We start from the raw sequence: 20,886 nt of genomic DNA, 5'->3' as shown, positions 1-20,886 counted from the left end.
AGGCTTTTGCGACGAGTGTTGTTGCCACTAAAAACACACTTTTAGTGGCGAACTTTTTAGGCTTTAGCGGCGACTATTGTTGCCACTAAAACAAACTTTTAGTGGCGACTTTTTTTAGGTTTTAGCGTCGATCTTTGTTGTCGCTAAAACACACTTTAGTGGCGACTTTTCTAAAACACACTTTGTGGCGACTTTTTTAGGCTTTAGCGTCGACTCTTGCTGTCGCTAAAACACACTTTAGTGGCGACTTTTTTAGGCTTTAGCGTCGACTTTTGTTGTCGCTAAAACACACTTTTAGTGGCGACATTTTTAGGCTTTAGCGGCGACTTTTGTTGCCACTAAAACACACTTTTATTGGCGACATTTTAGGCTTTTGCGGCGACTATTGTTGCCACTAAAAACAAACTTTTAGTGGCGACATTTTAGGCTTTTGCGGCGACTAATGTTGTCACTAAAATTGAAAGCGACATTTTAGGCTTTGGCGGCGACTACGGGTTGCCACTAAAACAAACTTTTTGTAGCGACATTTGTAGGCTTTAGCGGCGCTGTTGTTGCCACTAAAACACACTTTTAGTGGCGACGTTTTTAGGTTTAGCCTCGACTTTTGTTGTCACTAAAACACACTTTTAGTGGCGAAATTTTTAGGCTTTAGTGGCGACTGTTGTTGCCACTAAAACACACTTTTAGTGGCGATATTTTTGGATTTAGCGGTGACTGTCGTTGCCACTACAACACTCCTTAGTGGCGACTTTTATAGGGTTTAGCAGCCACTTTTGTTGCCACTAAAACACTCTTTTAGTAGCGACATTTATAGGGTTTAGCGTGCACTTTTGTTGCCACTGAAACATTCTCTAATCTTAGTACCGACATTATAGGCTTTCGCGGCGACAGTAGTTGCCACTAACACATTCTTTTAGTGGCGTATTATAGTTTTTAGCGGCGACTTTTGTTGCCACAAAAACATACTTTTAGTGGCAACATTACAAGCTTTAGCGGTGTTCACACTAAAACACACTTTAAGTGGCGACATTTATAGGCTTTAGTGGCGATTACTGTTGCCATTAAAACACTATTAGTGGCGACATTTATAGGCTTTAGCGGCGACTTTTTAAAACACTCTTTTAGTGGCGACATTTATAGGCTATAGCCGCGACTTTGTTGCCACTAAAACATACTTTTAATGGCGATTTTTATAGGCCTTAGCAGCGACAGTAATTGCCACTAAAACATACTTTTAGGGCGACTATTATAGGCCTTAGCAGCGACTACTAATGTTGCCAATAACATCACATTTTTTACTAATAATTTAGCATGTTATTTTAACTTTAGGTCGATATATAAAAATATTTTTCACGCATTATAATTTGCTACTACTACATATCAATTTTTGAGTGCCGTTTTTATTCACTATATTTAAATCGGTCTAAAGTTGAATTATTCTCTTAAGGGATAATTGTATATAATAGCAAACTAATAACCTAAAACAAATGGGTAGCTACTGTTTGATTTAATTGTGCCCCATAGCAAACGTTTGCCAAAGTTTGTCAGTGGCCTCTCTCCCAATACTCTCGCTCGCCACTTTCTCATTCCCGCTCGCCTCTCTCCCTCTACTCGCTTCTCCACTTTATACAACAGAAGTGTATAAATTGTGTTTCTGTTTTTGTATAAAGCGAGAGAAAAACATATATCTTCTTCCTATACACTTATAATTATACAATACACAAATATTTTACTTCGATTCAATTGTATGCAAAGCAAATTTTATACACATTGCAGCGAAATAGGTCAGCGAATCATATAATTGCGCATTATACAATTGCAGTGAAATAAGCCAGCGAATTATACAATTGCAGCGAAATAAGCCAGCGAATTATACAATTTAGATCAACGAATCATACAATTGTATATGTATAGCGAAGCCAGCTAATTATACATTTTAGGCCAGCGAATTATACAATTTTATATGTAGCGAATTATACAATTATAATGTTTGCTATGGGCCGCAATTATGAAAATTTTACTATAGCATACAAATATGAATTTTTTGTGTGTTATATGTGAAAGTTACCCTTCTTTTAACTAGAAGGGTAGAAAAAGCAAATATCCACAGGAATAAGCTTAACAATGTCCTATAAAAAGGACTTCACTTAACCGTTCACTTTCATCACGTCAAGGTGATATTCTGCTGTTAGTTGTATCATTTCGTTACGCTTTGGAGAGAAAGATATGAAGGTACTACACTCAATCAACATTCTGAATTGGTCTCACAATCACATGAATTTGGTTGACAAAATTCAAGAGATCTGTGAAAACGGCTAGCCAGAGTTTGGTTTGATTCCCTCGGGCGCGAACTATTTTTCTTCATCTGTTGGTGAATGAAACCAGAAGCATTCTACTAGAATTTACAAATAAGTCAAGTTAGCTTAGTTATGAACTGACTGGGAAGTTCTCTTCAGGCGGCTTTCGCCACAAGTAGTTAGCAGCTTCAATCCATCTTGGATGGACCAAAAATTTCTTCTCCCTCACTGCCTGACGTGACTTTTCAGTCTTGTCATTCATGGAGACCACATGTGTTACCGATTCATCGACTTCTGTGGAGAATGTAGCTCCTAATTTCTCAGCCAATTTCCAGTAGTAGTGGTTTTCTGGTTGGCATTGTATGGGAATTACACCAGTGAAGACGATTTTACAGCCCTTCAGTATTTCCTTCCGAACAGTTTTCAGAACCTGTAATAATGACCGATAAATATATTCTTAATCTATATAAAGCAAAGCTGCACTCTCTTTGACAAGGATCAAAATCTATTCAATTACAGGTATATCAATGAGAAGTGATCATTGCACTTGAAGATAATATTTTCTATTATCTCAAAAATTATAGACATTCTAAACAACGGGACCAGCATAATTATGGTTTCCAGGCATAGCATGCATTAAGTCATCGATCATCAACAACAGCAACATACCTAATGTAATCCCACAAGTGGCATCTCTGGAAGGTGTTGTGTACGCAGCCTAACCCCTACCTTGTGAGGGTAGGGAGGTGGTTTCTAAATTAAAGTATTTCAAGAAAGTACAATAGAAAAAATATTGTACTCATGGCCAAAAGTTGATCACCCTTTTCATGGGTGAGCAAATATATTAGGTCAGAGTCACTTTCACAGACAGAATACTTTGTCTTGTCGCAACTCTTCTAATTTCATTCAATCAACTCAGTGAATACTATTAAGTAACAGATATTAGAAAAATTTGGCAAAAAATGATTCGGAAGAGTATTTTGAGAATCTATAAATTAAACTGTTTGTCGAGAATTTTACCTGCCTAACATCCCGCTCCATAATATTGTCCCCACGTTCCTGAAAGAAGCAGCATTAAGGAGAATTAGGGAACCCAAACAATGTAAGACAAATACAATTAAATATAACAAAATTAGCAAAGTATAACCACCTCCGCTGAAACAAGCAATAGTGAAGTCATATTGTATCTAGATTTGGGTCCAAAAGTGTAGATGCAATTAACTTGTGTAAATATGAACTTTTTCTAGCATAGAAGTCACAGTCAAATGCAGTACTTTCTTAAAATATTGAGAAACTACTGAATTATGTGGGTGTCCTTTGAATTAAATTGTATACAATATTGAGACAACTCAAGTATAGACTAAGAAATTAATTTGGGAAGAAAAGCCTACATACCGGGTCAAAGAATAGTCTGTGGATCCTTTGCAGTACTTCTAGGACAGAGGCAAGCGCTCCCTCAGCTTCATTTTCATCACTTTTCTGTTCGGAAAGTGATTTACATTTCAAACCGAATTGTCGACAACTTGAGGTAAAGAAATGATATCTGTCCATCAGTATAAGATTTTCCCTGTGCTTCCCCCATACCTGAAACAGTACATAGAAAGGTTCAATTCCACCAAAACAACTCATCTCATCTATCTAACTACGAACATGAGTGCATGACACAAACACTGAGAAAGTGCCTTAAATAACAATAAGGTTCAGAAAAATTCCATGCAGAAGATGAGTTAAACTCCAACACAAATCTGAACTTTCAGAATAGCAAACATGGAAAATGAAAAACTGTCATGGAATTATGCTGGTAGGAGCTTAAATCTAATCAGACTAAATTTCCCTCCCTTTGTACTAATAATAAGCGTTCGGCGGGATTAGCATTCTCTTTGCCACAAAATAAATTCTCTCATTCTCGTTGGAGAGATCATATAGTCCTAAAGAAATGTTCACATACTTACCACTTCAGTATCATCAAGGATCAGAACAGCACTTTCTTGGCCCAAAACGACATCGAGACCCTTTTGATGTCTCCGAGTGGAGTCTGATTGAGCAATCACTCTAGAATGGAAGTAGATACCTCCAGGGTCAAGTAAATGTGCCATTTCCAACGCATAAGGACGTTCGCCCATTGTATAAATGTACATCTCAAACAAACTACTGGCTTCTTTCAAGAAGGTGTGGACAAATGGCCTCAGCTTTGTCATCATGTGTATCCAGTCCAATTTGAAAAGGTTGCTTCTTAAAGCATCTGTAGATAGCAATTTGGGAAAAAATCATAAAACACTGCACAACAAAGACCTGCAAAATAACTATCACAGACAAACAACAAGACTTTAAAGCAAAAGAAATCCTAACCATATAGAAGAGGTTAATAAAGTAGCATTAATAGAAGAAAAATAACTTGAATGCACTTAACGACAAAGATGACCAGAAAGAATTATTAAAGTGAAGAGCTTACAAAGCTCTAGAGTAAAAAGGCCAGATTATCAAACAGTATAATTTAGATTGGCCAGATGTCAGAAGTTCAACTAAAGGGCACATATCTTGCAATCGCCGCATGATATAGGCATTTTACTTTCTAACAAAGAGTGCCTTCTAGACATTCTTTACCTAGTCCAGGCATCCACAATTCCACATCATTACAAGACAAGTAAACATTAACTCAATAACATATCCTACCATACACAGAACACCGTGCAGCTAACTTTGACCCAAAAAAAAACATAAGAACAAAGGCAAAAGAAAATTAAGGTTCAGATGTTGCCACTTCCTTCGACAAAGAGACTTAAACCCACAGCCAACGCAACCATGTGAACATCCTCCCCTACACAGTAGACCCTTCCCCTGAACCAAATAGCTCTTCGGCCATACATATCAACGACATGACCTTATTTCTTCATGGTCATCTTTTAGAGGGGTAAACAAAGAGCGCTGAAGCACCCATCAAAAACGTACTAATCTTTACAGTAACCCACCAAAGAGGACTTTAATTAATCACATCTGCTCAGGCATTCTCGCATGAATCAAAGAAAAATGTAGTAACATCGACTCATACTTGCTATCAGACTTGGATCCCCTTCAAACCTTGGAGATCAAATTAAGGGAATAAGAGGCTAGTAGCTGATTGAGTAGGTGACAGAAATCAGTGCAGTACTGATTAGAGGGACAACTAAACTAACTCCAATGACACAGTTTTATTCTTCATTTACTATTCCTAACCATCTAGTTTATGTCACCTCGGATATTTTCTATGGGTTCCTTCCCTATCTAATTCATTAACTTAGTCTTCGCGTAACATATACCACAATATCCCATTCATACATCAAAGAGATCCTAGTACTTCACTACACCACTGCCAATTGCGCTCCACCTACCAATATCTCCACCAGATTTCAAGCCACGGCAAAGAGCCCTAGGCAGTACATATAACTTGTTGGACAGCATTTTTCTTCAAAGCTACAAGGTTAATGTACTAAAACAATAAACTAGAGGAGAGATTTAGATATGTCAAACAAATTGAGTTTAATTAAAGAAGAAAGGTCTAAGAAACTGAGCCTAAGAGTAAGGCCCCAGCCACATCATTTAGACCATGAGGTTGCTGCACACTTTATCTTTATCTATCATAATTTATTATTTTAGTTTAAGGAGCACTAAAGATGACCCTTTTCTTTTTTTTATAGAAAAAGGCCGATAAAGATAAACCTATGTTATATTTATTTTTTTGAAAAGGAGATTACTTTATGTTATATTTGATCCGATCTTCTATAAATATGACTCATGTACTGATTTACTGTTTGATGGGCATGAGTAATGATTGTGAGTGGATTAGGCATTAATATCCCTTCCTCTTTTCCGGTTTCCCACTTCTCTATCCCCCTCTCATTCTCACTTCTTTATCTCTCTCCAAAGACCAACACAAGTGCAAGTGGGGCAACACCTAATTCTTGTGCCCTCTCCAGTCTCCCCCCCTCAAGAAACAATAGTTGAACATTAACCTTTTAACATTGTGTGGCATCAACTTAACAGATCCCAAACAATCTCAAGAATTCCCACCATAACCTCGAAGTAACCCCAGAATAAAGGAGAAGGTCACCTACACCTACCTGTTTTTTACACATACCGCACCAACCAACAAAGATGACCGTCTACTTCCTCTTATTCTTCTTTATTGCTGTCTTGATCTATCTCTTTTCTCTCTTATTCCTCTCTTTCTCCTTTTTTTCATTCTTTCTCCAGCCTTTTCACCCTTCTCCACATTAAGGTACTTCATCAATTTAGTAGCCAAGCCAAGTTCTGATTCATCAGAATGCTGCACTCCAAGATAACAATAGTATTTTGTTGACTACTAATTACTACAATATGTTTATCCACTGTTCACAAGTACCTTCCTCATGGAAGGTTCATCAATGAGCAACTGCAATTAGAACTTCATTTTTTTCTGGAAATTGCATAAATAGTCTCACATATTAGAGCTGTGCTTTCTCCACCAGAGAAGAATGCCAGAGATCTTTTTTGGGAAACCTTTTTTTTAGTTACCATGGTGTTCGGTCAGCTTGCGCACACCTCAACTAATTCCATGGGGTACCTACTACCTGCCATGTCCTTTTTGGGAAAGTACAAGTTGCCTCCCAATCATGTTCAAAAACATCCGTTGACACACCTCAACTATACTGGCAACCTCTTACCCCCATAATTTTGGTTCAAAGAGGAAATAATACCCCTTAACTGACAACTTGGCGGAGAAAGTACTATTCACCCATGGAAGTCTCAAAACACACAAAAATATGAAAGAAAATTATAATTAAGACCTATTAAAACTTGGCAAGTGGAAAGTAAGGTCCACTATTTATTTTCTTTAACTTTGACTCAAAAAAAAGAAAAAGAACAAAGGCAAAAGAACATTAAGGTCCAGATGTTGCACTTTCAACTAACTTCGACAAGCAGACTTACACCTATAGCGAACGCCATCCATATAAACATCCTCCCTTACACAGTAGACCCTTTCCCTAAACCAAATAGATCTTCAACCATAGATATCAACCACATGACCTTATTTCTTCATCAGTCTTTTGTTTTTTAATCACATCTGCTCAGGCATTATTCAATGAATCAAAGAATAATGTAGTAACAGTGACGCATACTTGCTATCTGACTTGGATCCCCTTTCAAACCCTGAAGATCAAATTAAAGGGAATAAGAGGCTAGTAGCAGATTGGGTAGGTGACATAAATCAGTGCAGTACTGATTAGAGGGACAACTAAAGTTTAAACTAACTCCAATGAGAGTCTTATTCTTCATGTACTATTCCTAACTATCTAGTTTACGTTTCCTCGTATATTTTTTATAGGTTCCTTTTCTATCCAATTCATTAACTTATCGCGTAACATATAGCACAATATCGCATTCGTACATCGAAGAGATCCTAGTACTTCACCTCACCACAGGCAATTGCTCTCCACCTACGAATATCTCCAACAGATTTCAAGCCACGGCAAAAAGCCCTGGGCAGTACATATAACTTGTTGGGCAGCATTTCCTTATTCTGGCTTCTCTAGCTTCCATGTGCGAGTAAAACAGATTTTCACCTCTTTCAGGAGCAAGATACAAGCACCAGAATATGAAGCTAACAGCATATAACCAGTAAGAGTAGCATACCAGGCAGTACTTCTCGTTGGTCCTTCAAGTATGATTCTTCTGCAGAAATATCTGCAAGTCTAGTTGAGTTCAGAAGTGTGTGGTCTAAATCTAGAACCAAGATCAGCTTTCTGTGCCGTAGTAAATTTTTCAGGTCCTTTTCACGTAATCGAGCAACTTCATCATCTGCAAGCCTCAAATTCTGCAAAATTATTGATAAAATCCAGTGAATAGAACAAAGTTTAATAATGACAGCTGTTCCCAGCACGTCATACAGTTCCTTCCGTTTCCTCTCAACCTATGTTGCTCAGCGCCTCAGCCTCTCCAAAAATGTTGCCGCCCGTGTCTGATCCTCTTAAAATGCACTGCTTTGGAGGGTCCGACAGGCATTGGCAGCATTTTGAAAGCGTCCGAGACATAGCTCTCAACATTCGCCCACCAACCCAACCAACCAGAAAAGAGTATATGTATATACAAGTGCATTTTAGTGAATACTGAATCATGGAGAATAACCTTGTGTATGTATCCAAAAGCCACACCAGATTCATCTTCCACCTTCTGCCCACACCGTATACACATCCCTCCCATGACACCAGGATGAGTGCATACATCCAGCGCCAAAGATGCTCCTGCACATGGGGACATAAAGATGTAAGAGATGGAGGGGAGCCGGAAGTACATCGATGAGACTGTAAAGGAAACAGTCAAAGAACCTATAAGCACTATTTTAAGTTGCATAGAGGCGTTTTATTTCCTTCCAACATTTTTAATTTTTTTATGCCATGTAAGACTTTTTAACCAAATTATCAAAAGATGAAGACAATCATATTGTATGGTGTTATAATATCTCTATAACAACACCTAAACATCGGTCTTGATAAAATGTTTTTAAGACTTCTCTTTTTACAAGGACATAAAACGCTTAACAACTTGACAGAAGATTGAATAACTGTTCTACAGCCTCACCTGAAGTTTCTGCTGGTTCTCCACGAGACACTGAACTCTGTGGATCAACTGCAGCTTCAATCAACTCAATTTTACGCTTCTTTGACCTATGATATCAATACAACAATCAATGAGGAAATGGATAAGGTAGTGTAAGCAGAAACATTCAATTGCAATGTTAAACTTTAAAAAGTAAGCAGTAAATTTGGCTACAGAATGATTTCAAAATTCAGAAGAACTAACAATAGTTGGTGACAATTAGTACAAACCCATCTATAATTCCTTTCTTCTATCTGCACTCTTTTGCATGTCTAACTCAAACTCTTAACTTAGATGAACTAAAAAATCCAGCATTCATATAGAATCTTATAATACCTGCTAGAATCTATGCTGCCATCATCTTCCACCTCTTCCTCTCCCTCTGCTTCTCCACTTTCTACTTCGTCTACATCAGAAGCAGAGTCCAACTCTGCATCAAGAAATGCTGCAAACTCATCGCTGCTTGATGAGTGGACGGGAGAATCTGCCGTCAGACTCATCTGGCATGTCAACCATGAATTATATAAGTATTATGCTAATACATCATAAGATACACTAACAGCTACTTTTAAAAAAAAAAACTCAAAACAACAACCAACAAGTCAATTTGAACGAAACCAACACCAGCTAAAAACACCCAAATAGAACCAAAATACTCAAATCTGAATAAAAGGGTATAAAAATTCAACCTTGAAAGATGAAGAACCGCCATGTGGACGACGCAAAGGGATATCTGAGTTAGTCGAGGAAGGTTCAAAACGAGGGCCAAGCACTCTGCTTCCACCACCTCTGTTACCACCACCTGGTCTCAAACATAACACCGTCTGATCAGCCTGCATAATACCTTAACTCAATTTCTCCACCGTCCCATCAATTCGAACAAAAAAAGAATCCAAATCAAGAAAAACCCAGATACAAATAATAACCTTAACTCAATTTCTCCACCGTCCCATCAATTCGAACAAAAAAAGAATCCAAATCAAGAAAAACCCAGATACAAATAATAACCTTAACTCAATTTCTCCACCGTCCCATCAATTCGAACAAAAAAAGAATCCAAATCAAGAAAAACCCAGATACAAATAATAACCTTAACTCAATTTCTCCACCGTCCCATCAATTCGAACAAAAAAAGAATCCAAATCAAGAAAAACCCAGATACAAATAATAACCTTAACTCAATTTCTCCACCGTCCCATCAATTCGAACAAAAAAAGAATCCAAATCAAGAAAAACCCAGATACAAATAATAACCTTAACTCAATTTCTCCACCGTCCCATCAATTCGAACAAAAAAAGAATCCAAATCAAGAAAAACCCAGATACAAATAATAACCTTAACTCAATTTCTCCACCGTCCCATCAATTCGAACAAAAAAAGAATCCAAATCAAGAAAAACCCAGATACAAATAATAACCTTAACTCAATTTCTCCACCGTCCCATCAATTCGAACAAAAAAAGAATCCAAATCAAGAAAAACCCAGATACAAATAATAACCTTAACTCAATTTCTCCACCGTCCCATCAATTCGAACAAAAAAAGAATCCAAATCAAGAAAAACCCAGATACAAATAATATGTATATAACACAATGAATATAGAATTAACACGTTTTTAGAGAAGAGAAGGACAATCCTTTTTGGGATAGGTTTGGGATTTTAAGATTTGTCTTTTTTGGGGCCAATGGAAGTTTTTTGAACTGATAATTAATGTTGCCCTAAAACATACTTTTAGTGACGACTTTTATAAGCATTAGGGCGACTAATATTGCTACTAAAACATATTAGCGGCGACTAATATTGCTACTAAAACATACTTTTAGCGGCAACTGTCTCTGGCATTTAACGGCGACTAATATTGCCACTAAAAGTTCTTTTAGTGACGAATATTATAGGCCTATCATCAATTTTTTAATAATTTTAATTTCTTGTGAGATTAGAACTTAAGCTTAACTAGAATGTTTTTTTCCTATTTTTTTTAACAACTTCTTCCTTGTGATTATCTTAGTAAAACAATTGGATATTTTCTTTTATCGTAGTTAATGTCAAGGTGATATTCTACTTTGAGTTGTATCTTTTCTCTCCTCTTTCGAGAGATAGATACAAAGTTACTATACTCAATCAACATTCTGAACTGGTCTCGATACTGACAGTTCAGTGTATGTTACATAGAAAAAAGAAAGGAAAAGAAGTAGCTTCGCAAAAAGAGAGCTAAGATACTTGTAGTATAGGTCGTTGAACCAAGATACAAGTGCTATAGATCGTTGGGAGGCTAAAAGGTTGCCACGAGTAAATAAGTTAATCCTTCACAACCACCACTCCTTACGTCTCGAAAAGATAAATAGGCTATGAGGAGGTAAGGCTAACTCCTTCATAGTCCAAACTCATTAAGGTGGAGATGGCTAGAACCAATCATAAGTGCAAATCGCGCAATTCCTTTCAAGTTTAATCAACTGAAAGTCACGCACTGTAATATAACTAGCAAAATCAGCATCCAGAATGCCACACAATCACATGAATTTGGTTGACGTCCAGACAAAATTCAAGAGATCTGTGAAAACGACTATAGCCAGAGTTTGGTTTGATTTCCTCGGGCGCGAACTATTTTTCCTCATCGGATAGTTTCTGTTGGTGAATGAAACCTGTAAGCATTCTACTAGAATTTACAATTAAGTCACCCAAAATCTAGGTTAGCAAATAGTTACGAACTGACTGGGAAGTTCTCTTCAGGCGGCTTTCGCCACAAGTAGTTAGCAGCTTCAATCCATCTTGGATGGACCAAAAATTTCTTCTCCCGCACTGCCTGACGTGACTTTTCAGTCTTGTCATTCATGGAGACCACATGTGTTACCGATTCATCAACTTCTGTGGAGAATGTAGCTCCTAATTTCTCAGCCAATTTCCAGTAGTAGTGGTTTTCTGGTTGGCATTGTATGGGAATTACACCAGTGAAGACGATTTTACAGCCCTTCAGTATTTCCTTCCGAACAGTTTTCAGCACCTGTAATAATGACCGATAAATATATTCTTAATCTATATAAAGCAAAGCTGCACTCTCTTTGACAAGGATCAAAATCTATTCAATTGCAGATATATCAATGAGAAGTGATCATTGCACTTGAAGATAATATTTTCTATCATCTCAAAAATTATTGACATTCTAAACAACGGGACCAGCATAATAATGGTTTCCAGGAATCATTACGTTATGCATTAAGTTATCGATCATCAACAACAGCAACATACCTAATGAAATCCCAAAAGTGGCATCTCTGGAAGGTGTTGTGTACGCAACCTTACCCCTACCTTGTGAGGGTACGGAGGTTGTTTCCGAATTAAGTAATTCAAGAAAGTACAAGACAAAGATTATTGTACTCATGGACAAAAGTTGATCACTCTTTTCATGGGTGAGCAAATACATTAGGTCAGAGTCACTTTCAGACAGAATACTGTGTCTTATCGCAACTCTTCTAAATTTCATTTAAAAAACTCTGTGAATACTATAAGTCACAGATATTAGACAAAATTTGGCAAAAAATGATTCAGAAGAGTGTTTTGAGAATCTATAAATTAAACTGTTTGTCGAGAATTTTACCTGCCTAACATCCCGCTCCATAATATTGTCCCCACGTTCCTGAAAGAAACAACATTAAGGAGAATTAGGAAACCCTAACAATGTAAGACAAATACAATTAAATATAACAAAATTTGCAAGCATAACCACCTCCGCTAACACAAGCAATATAGAAGTCATATTGTATCTAGAAGTGGGTCCAAAAGTGTAGATGCAATTAACTTGTGTAAATATGAACTTTTTCTAGCAGAAAAGTCAGTCAAATGCAGTATCCTTTTTTAAAATATTGAGAAACTACTGAATTATGTGGGTGTCCTTTGAATTAAATTGTATACCATATTGAGGCACCTCAAATAGAGACTATGAAATTAATTTGGGAAGAATAGCCTACATACCGGGTCGAAGAATAGTCTGTGGATCCTTTGCAGTACTTCTAGGACAGAGGCAAGCGCTCCCTCAGCTTCATTTTCATCACTTTTCTGTTCGGAAAGTGATTTACATTTCAAACCGAATTGTCGACAACTTGAGGTAAAGAAATGATATCTGTCCATCAGTATAAGATTTTCCCTGTGCTTCCCCCATACCTGAAACAGTACATAGAAAGGTTCAATTCCACCAAAACAACTCATCTCATCTATCTAACTATGAACATGAGTGCATGACACAAACACTGAGAAAGTGCCTTAAATAACAATAAGGTTCAGAAAAATTCGATGCAGAAGATGAGTTAAACTCCAACACAAATCTGAACTGTCAGAATAGCAAACATGGAAAATGAAAAACTGTCATGGAATTATGCTGGTAGGAACTTAAATCTAATCAGACTAAATTTCCCTCCCTTTGTACTAATAATAAGCGTTCGGTGGGATAGCACTCTCTTTGCCACTAAATAAATTCTCTCACTCTCGTCGGAGAGATCATATAGTCCTAAAGAAATGTTCACATACTTACCACTTCAGTATCATCAAGGATCACAACAGCACTTTCTTGGCCCAAAACGACATCGAGACCCTTTTGATGTCTCCGAGTGGAGTCTGATTGAGCAATCACTCTAGAATGGAAGTAGATACCTCCAGGGTCAAGTAAGTTTGCCATTTCCAATGCATAAGGACGTTCGCCCATTGTATAAATGTACATCTCGAACAAACTACTGGCTTCTTTCAGGAAGGTGTGGACAAATGGCCTCAGCTTTGTCATCATGTGTATCCAGTCCAATTTGAAAAGGTTGCTTCTTAAAGCATCTGTAGATAGCAATTTGGGGAAAAATCATAAAACACTGCACAACAGAGACCTGCAAAATAACTATCACAGACAAACAACAAGACTTTAAAGCAAAAGAAATCCAAACCATATCTGAGGTCTAATAAAGTAGCATTAATAGAAGAAAAATAACTTGAATGCACTCAACGACAAAAAAAAAAAAAAAACAGAAAGAATTATTTAAGTGAAGAGCTTACAAAGCTCTAGAGTAAATAGGCCAGATTATCAAACAGTATAATTTAGATTGCCCAGATGTCAGAACTTCAACGAAAGGGCACATATCTCGCAACCGCCGCATGATATAGGCATTATACTTTCTAACAAACAGTGCCTTCTAAACATTCCTTACCTAGTCCAGGCGTCCGCAATTCGACGCCATTACAAGACGAGTAAACATTAACTCAATAGAAAATCCTACCATAAAAAGAACATTGTTCAGCTAACTTAGACTCAAAAAAAAAACATAAGAACAAAGGCAAAAGAAAATTAAGGTTCAGATGTTGCCACTTCCTTCAACAAATAGACTTAAACCCATAGCCAACGCCAAACATGTGAACATCCTCCCCTACACAGTAGACCTTTCACCTCAACCATAGATATCAACGACATGAGCTAATTTCTCATGGTCATCTTTCAGGGGGGTAAACCAAGAGCGCTGAAGCAGCATTAAAAGCACATTAATCTTTCTAATAGTAACCCACTAAAGGGAACATTAATTAATCAAATCTGCTCGGTCATTATTCGAATGAATCAAAGAATAATGTAGCAATGGTGAAGCATACTTGCTATCAGACTTGGATCCCCTTCAAACCCTGGAGATCAAATTAAGGGGATAAGAGGCTAGTAGCTGATAGAGTAGGTGAAAGAAATCAGTGCATAATGATTAGAGGGACAACTAAACTAACTCCAATCATCAACGACAGTCTTATTCTTCATTTACTATTTACAATCTAGTTTACGTTACCTCGTATATTTTCTATGGTTCCTTCCCTATCTAATTCATTAACTTAGTAGTCGCGTAACATATACCACAATATCCCATTCAAACATCGAAGAGATCCTAGTACTTCACTTCACCACTTCCAATTGCTCTCCTGTACCAATATCTCCAACAGATTTCACGCCACGGCAAAGAGCCCTAGGCAGTACATATAACTTGTTGGACAGCATTTTTCTTCAAAGATACAAGGTCAATGTATTAAAACAATAAACTAGAGGAGAGATTTAGATATGTCAAACAGATTGAGTTAAACAAAGAAGAAAGGTCTAAGAAGGCTAAGAGTAAAGGCCCCAGCCACATCATTCAGACCATGAGGATGCTTGTATACTTTATCTTTATCTATCATAATTTATAATATTAATATAAAGAGCATAAAGATGACCTTTTTTTCTGGAAAAAGGACGATAAAGATAAACCTATGTTATATTTGATCCGATCTTCTATAAATATGACTCATGTACTAATTTACTGTTTGATAGGCATGAGTAATGATTGTGAGTTGATTAGGCATTAATATCCCTCCCTCTTTTCCGGTTTTACACCTCTCTATCCCCCTCACATTCTCACTTCTTTATTTCTCTCCAAAAACCAACATAAGTGCAAGTGGGGAACACCTAATTCTTGCGCCCTCTCCAATCTCCTCCTCCCGCAACACTAGTTGAACATTAACCTTTTAACCTTGTGTGGCATCAACTTAACAGATCCCAAACAATCTCAAAATTCCCACCATAACCTCGAAGTAACTCCATGATAAAGGAGAAGTCACCTACACCTTCACCTGTTCTTNACAAGTTGGAGAAGTGAGGCTAACCTCTGAGATCACATTGTCAAATGTTCTTTTGATACCTACTTTCAAATATAATTTGATTTCCATCAGTTCTTTGAATAAAAATCTTCACTGTATCACTATCTTCACTAATTCACTTTGTCTACTGCAGGCTCCTTCACTGAAGAGGCCTCTGGAGATTGGTAAGATACATGATGGGCTGTACTTTCTTTGTTCAAAGTGCCTAGAGATTCTATTCCTCAACAGAATCACATTTTCCCTTGTCTTTCATCTCATGTACTCAATACAAACAAACCACAATATTCATCTAGTTCCTATTTCTGTTTCCCTAGTACAAATACAAAGAACTGCATTGTTGCTACTGATCCTGTTGTAAAGGATACAATTGTTACTAATAAAAGTGATAATTCTTGTTTCACTTCTTTTATATCTCATGCAAATGCTGCAGACTTGTTATGGCATTGTAGGCTTGGTCATGTTCCCTTTGTGAAGATGAGAGGGTTAACTTCAATACCGGTGAAATTCTCAACCAAACAACCTTTTTTTTGTCCAATCTGTCCTATGGCTAGGCAAACCAGGTTACCATTTCCCATCAAAACCACACAGTTCACTAAATGTTTTAATTTGTTGCACATTGATCTATAGGGACCTTACCACACCAAAACATACAATAACTTCAGCTATTTCATCACCTTAGTAGATGATTGCAGTAGGGCTACATGGACCTATCTCTTAAGCAGTAAAAGTAATGCATTACCTGTGGTGAATCGTTTATCTTGATGGTTGAAAATCAATTTCAAACCTCAATAAAAACAATCAGATCAGACAATGGATTGGAATTCTCAAACACTGAAGCCAATTTGTTTTTTCAATCCAAAGGTATCATTCATCAGAAAACTTGCCCATACACACCACAACAAAATGGTGTAGTGGAAAGAAAACACAAATATCTACTTGAAACAGCCAGAGCACTACTTTTTCAATCTAAAGTACCAATAAAATATTGGGGGGGAATGCATTTTAACAGCCACCTACATTATCAACAGATTACCCTCACATACCTTGAACAATAAATGTCCTGTTGAAGTATTACACCAACGAAAACCATCATATTCACACATGAGAAGTTTTGGTTGCCTATGTTATCCTACCATACCTAAAACACAGAGAACCAAATTTGACCCTAAAACTAGTCCTCATATCTTCATAGGATATCCTCCTAACACAAAGGGGTACAAAGTACTAAGTCTAGCTACTAAAAAGATCCATGTTTCCAGGGATGTGGTGTTTCATGAGACAATATTTCCTTTTTCTTTGACAAAAAATACTACTGCTTTTCCTACATCTCCATTTTTCCATTCTGATATTCCTTCTTTTTCTTCATTATATCCTGATCATGTTTCACCTCATCCTAATCCTGCACAATGTGCTCCTATATCACCTCACACTAATCTTGAACAATGTGATCAAAGAGCTCATCAACCAATATCACCTATAACATCTAGTTCTGCTGAAACTACTAGTTCAACACATCCTTCTTCTAATCCTCCTAAAGTTGCACCTGTTCCTAGAAAGTCAACCAGAATTCACAAAACACCATCTTACCTAAAAGATTACATTCACCTAGCCCCCAAAACTACTTCACTCTCCTTTTGTACTTCTTTTACACACAATAGTCATATTGCCCCTGAGGATTTGACACCTTCTAGTCAGTCTTTTGTAATGAATATCTCTCATGAATGTCAACCACTATCTTATGAAGAAGCAGCTATGAATCCTGCATGGCAAACAGCCATGACACAAGAATTCAATGCATTGCATGAAAATCATACATGGGATCTAGTTCCCTTACCATATGGGAAGAAACCTATTGGATGTAAATGGGTATACAAGATTAAACATAAGGCAGATGGTACTATAGAAAGACTGAAAGCCAGGTTAGTTGTGAGGGTTATACTCAACATGCTGGAGTTGACTACACTGAAACATTTTCCCCGGTTGTAAAAATGACAACAGTTAGAGCTTTGCTTGCTACTGCAGCCAAGAAACATTGGGATATATTTCAGCTAGATGTCAATAATGCTTTTCTTCATGGGGATTTATTGGAGGAAGTTTACATGGATATACCACAAGGGTTAAATACTGGCAATCCTAATCTTGTTTGCAAATTGAATAAATCTTTATATGGCCTGAAACAGGCAAGCAGACAATGGTATGCAAAGTTAACTGATGCTCTCAACTCTAGAGGATACACTCATTCCATGAATGATTATTCTTTATTTCATAAAAAATCAAGTTCTTCAATGGTGTTTGTAGTTGTATATGTGGATGATGTACTTATCACTGGTACTGATCTCATAGAGATACAAAATCTGAAGACTTTTCTGCATGAGACTTTCAAGATAAAAGACTTGGGGAGGTTACACTACTTTCTTGGTTTAGAGGTCTTGTATAAGGAAGATGGCATTCTCATTTCTCAAAGAAAGTTTACTTTGGATCTGCTCAAGGAATATTATTGCAGTCAATTCACACCTTTCCAATCACCTCTTGATCCATTAATCAAGCTGAGAGCTGAAGAAGGTTCATTACTCTCAGATCCTGCTTATTACAGAAAGCTCATAGGTAAGCTTAACTTTCTCACAAATACTAGACTAGACATTGCCTATGGGGTACAACACTTAAGTCAATTCATGCATGCACCTAGAGAGCCTCATCTACAAGCAGCTTTTCACATGTTGAGATATCTGAAGCAAGATCCAACATTAGGTATTTTCATGTCCAATACAGATGATTATACAGTGAGAGCCTTTTGTGATTCAGACTGGGCATCCTGCCCTGACTCTAGAAAATCTGTTACTGGGTATGTGGTTCTGCTTGGTAATAGTCCAGTGAGCTGGAAGTCCAAGAAACAAGAAACTATTTCGTTGTCTTCAGCTGAGGCAGAATACAGATCACTTAGAAAGGTCGTTGGTGAATTAGTATGGTTGCAAAGATTGTTTGATGAACTGACTGTTCCTAGCACTGAGCCATTTCATGTGTTTTGTGATAGTCAATCTGCCTTGCACATTGCACGAAATCCTGTTTTTCATGAGCGAACCAAGCACATTGAGATAGATTGTCACTTTGTCCGGACTAAACTTCAAGAAGGCCTCATTACTTTACATCATATTGGCACTACTCAACAGTTAGCTGATATACTCACTAAAGCATTGACTGGAATCAAACACTGGAATATCTTATCCAAGTTGGCAGTGATTGCATCACCTTCAACTTGAGGGGGGTATTGGGAACTCCTTTTCATAAAGTTAGTTATTCATTTCAGTTATATGTTAAGTGTTAGTTAGACAATTTATTACAAATCTCAACTGTATTATTCTAGAACCATCCATCTGTATAAATAGATAGCATTTTAATTCAGTTTTGATATTCATTCAATATATAAAAATTACAGATCAGTTTCTCTCCTTTCTCTTCTTTCTCTTATGTCGATCATCAATGGTGGATCAGTTCAAGCTTTATGAGCTAAATTTGTCAGCAACAACAACGAGAAGGCTAAAACACAAAAGCCATGGGATACGACTAATCTACCAATAGGGATATAACATAAATTGTATTCATCACACTATACGGGAGAGCACCTAAAAGTGTCATTCAGCAATACTAAGCAAATTTCGCAAATTAATACCATTTTCCCCAAGCATATGCTGCAATAAGATACTAAAGGAAACACAAAGATACACCAGATCAATAATCTTGACTTTTGAGATAGATACTTTTCCACCCTTTGAATCCCCCAGTGTTCTGAAAAGCCACTCAAACAAAAGCTACCAATAATTTTTTTAATAGAATGAGTTTCTCGTCAATTAAAAGATTCAAGTACTATTTAGTAAAGCTAAAAGTGTTAATGCAATTAGTAAAACTCCAGAAAACATTGTGGTAACATCCAGATTAATTAGAAGAACTTACCATATAGTAGGCGTAAGAGATCAAATGGACTCTGTTCTTGCTGATTGATGCAATAGCTTTCTAACAGAACAATAACTATCAGTTGAAGAAGCTTCAGCTTCCAAATCTCGGTGTGCTCAAAACCCTAAATCTTGTATCGAAGCAAGATGAATAACAATGGCAGTTGCCCTTTTTTTTTTTTTTTTTTTNTTGCCCACATTTTTATTTTTTTTAACCTCTTCAAGATCCAATGGGTCTTTTGAATAACCTTTCGGGCTTTATGTGGCCCAATTTTTTAATTTAGATTTAAAGTCAATTTTAATACATTACAAAACAAAACAAACTTATATTATTTAATTATTCATTATAGTTATAGTTTGTTATAATTATCGTTCGCGATTAATATTATACATTAATTATGTTGGTTGATTTTGAGTTTGTATAATTAATCACGTTTGTATATGTATAAATTCGCTAGATTATATAAATACATATGTAAAATATACAATTATTTAACCTATATATATATATACAATTCACCTCTCTCCCACTCTCTCGCTCGCCACTCTCCTCCTCTCCCAATTTCACTTGTCCTATGTATATGTATAATATACAATTATATACATATAAAATTCACCTCTTTGTCCCTCTCGCTCGCCTCTCTCCTCCCTCTCTCAATCTCGATCATCTCTATCCTTCCTCTCCCAGTCTTGATCGTATCTCTTATCCCTCTCCAATCTTGCTTGCCATATATACAAATACATACGTATAATATACAATTATCTAACTGATATACATATTCAATTCACCTTTCTCCCACTCTTTCTCCCTCTCTCTCCCAGTCTCGCTCGCCTCTCTTCCTCTCTCTATCTCCCATTCTCGCTCGTCTCTCTCGTTCATATAACATGTAACTACAAATCGTAATAATCAAATTATAGTTATAAAGAGTAATTAGACTATTTTTAAGTGACTATACTATTACTCACTCTTGATTTCCATGTGGAAATCAAATTGTAGTTGAGCATGTGTGAAACTTGAAAATAACAAATTGAAAAAATTGAGTATGAAAAAAAGTGCATTTGAAATTCATCTTTAAAAAAGAAAATGGAAAACTCAATTCAATATATAACTAAACCTTTTTTTATTTATTTATTAAAAAAATTGACAAAGGTAAATTATTTGTTTGGACAAAACTCAATAAGGTATTTAATTTAACTTAATTTTTTTCGTACATATCTGATAAATATATTAAGGTCCTGGTCCCAATTAAATTCGAATTCAAATCAAAATATTTCCTCATGAAAACTCCCCACATAATATATGATTTGAATTTCTTTACCATATTTTGACAAATTTATATACAATGGAATACTCAAAACCTAAAAATGATCAATATAACAACATTACACA

The 20,886-nt window shown here is 36.6% G+C and overlaps 2 protein-coding genes across 4 annotated transcripts; both read right to left on the bottom strand.

Moving 5' to 3' along the window:
• Nucleotides 1-2,006: 2,006 nt before the first annotated feature.
• LOC107026357 (RNA polymerase II C-terminal domain phosphatase-like 4) lies at nt 2,007-10,617 on the bottom strand. 3 transcript variants are annotated; one of them, XM_015227301.2, is made up of 10 exons: nt 9,836-10,617; nt 9,599-9,753; nt 9,246-9,409; nt 8,892-8,977; nt 8,439-8,554; nt 7,947-8,127; nt 4,250-4,539; nt 3,693-3,881; nt 3,318-3,356; nt 2,007-2,727 (listed from the first exon to the last, which is right to left on the bottom strand). In XM_015227301.2, the coding sequence occupies exons 2-10, from the start codon at nt 9,746-9,748 to the stop codon at nt 2,428-2,430; spliced, it is 1,515 nt and encodes a 504-aa protein (XP_015082787.1). In that variant the 5' UTR covers nt 9,749-9,753; nt 9,836-10,617; the 3' UTR covers nt 2,007-2,427. The 3 variants fall into 3 exon arrangements, with proteins under 3 accessions (XP_015082787.1, XP_027774234.1, XP_027774235.1); XM_027918433.1 differs by having other exon boundaries at nt 9,599-9,742; nt 9,836-10,616; XM_027918434.1 differs by having other exon boundaries at nt 9,599-9,742; nt 10,522-10,591.
• Nucleotides 10,618-11,325: 708 nt separating this feature from the next.
• Nucleotides 11,326-14,914, bottom strand: LOC107024710 (RNA polymerase II C-terminal domain phosphatase-like 4). Its single transcript, XM_015225694.1, has 5 exons — nt 14,822-14,914; nt 13,436-13,744; nt 12,880-13,068; nt 12,506-12,544; nt 11,326-11,911 (listed from the first exon to the last, which is right to left on the bottom strand). The coding sequence occupies exons 1-5, from the start codon at nt 14,912-14,914 to the stop codon at nt 11,612-11,614; spliced, it is 930 nt and encodes a 309-aa protein (XP_015081180.1). The 3' UTR covers nt 11,326-11,611.
• Between the last annotated feature and the right edge of the window lie 5,972 nt (nt 14,915-20,886).

Source organism: Solanum pennellii, chromosome 7 (genome assembly GCF_001406875.1).
Source record: "Solanum pennellii chromosome 7, SPENNV200".
Taxonomy (NCBI): Eukaryota; Viridiplantae; Streptophyta; class Magnoliopsida; order Solanales; family Solanaceae; genus Solanum; species Solanum pennellii.
Note: the sequence above shows the minus strand (reverse complement) of the source record. Positions and strands in the feature narration are given on the sequence as shown.

What these genes read in the sequence shown, in the direction of transcription:
- LOC107026357 (XM_015227301.2), bottom strand. Translation starts at nt 9,748, where the DNA reads ATGCAGGCTGATCAGACGGTGTTATGTTTGAGACCAGGTGGTGGTAAC. An exon ending in GCGGTTCTTCATCTTTCAAG is followed by an intron (nt 9,410 to 9,598) that starts GTTGAATTTTTA and finishes TTGACATGCCAG; the next exon opens with ATGAGTCTGACGGCAGATTC. An exon ending in TCCTTGATGATACTGAAGTG is followed by an intron (nt 3,882 to 4,249) that starts GTAAGTATGTGA and finishes GTACTGTTTCAG; the next exon opens with GTATGGGGGAAGCACAGGGA.
- LOC107024710 (XM_015225694.1), bottom strand. Translation starts at nt 14,914, where the DNA reads ATGCTGTCCAACAAGTTATATGTACTGCCTAGGGCTCTTTGCCGTGGC. An exon ending in TCCTTGATGATACTGAAGTG is followed by an intron (nt 13,069 to 13,435) that starts GTAAGTATGTGA and finishes GTACTGTTTCAG; the next exon opens with GTATGGGGGAAGCACAGGGA. An exon ending in ACAGACTATTCTTCGACCCG is followed by an intron (nt 12,545 to 12,879) that starts GTATGTAGGCTA and finishes TGTTTCTTTCAG; the next exon opens with GAACGTGGGGACAATATTAT.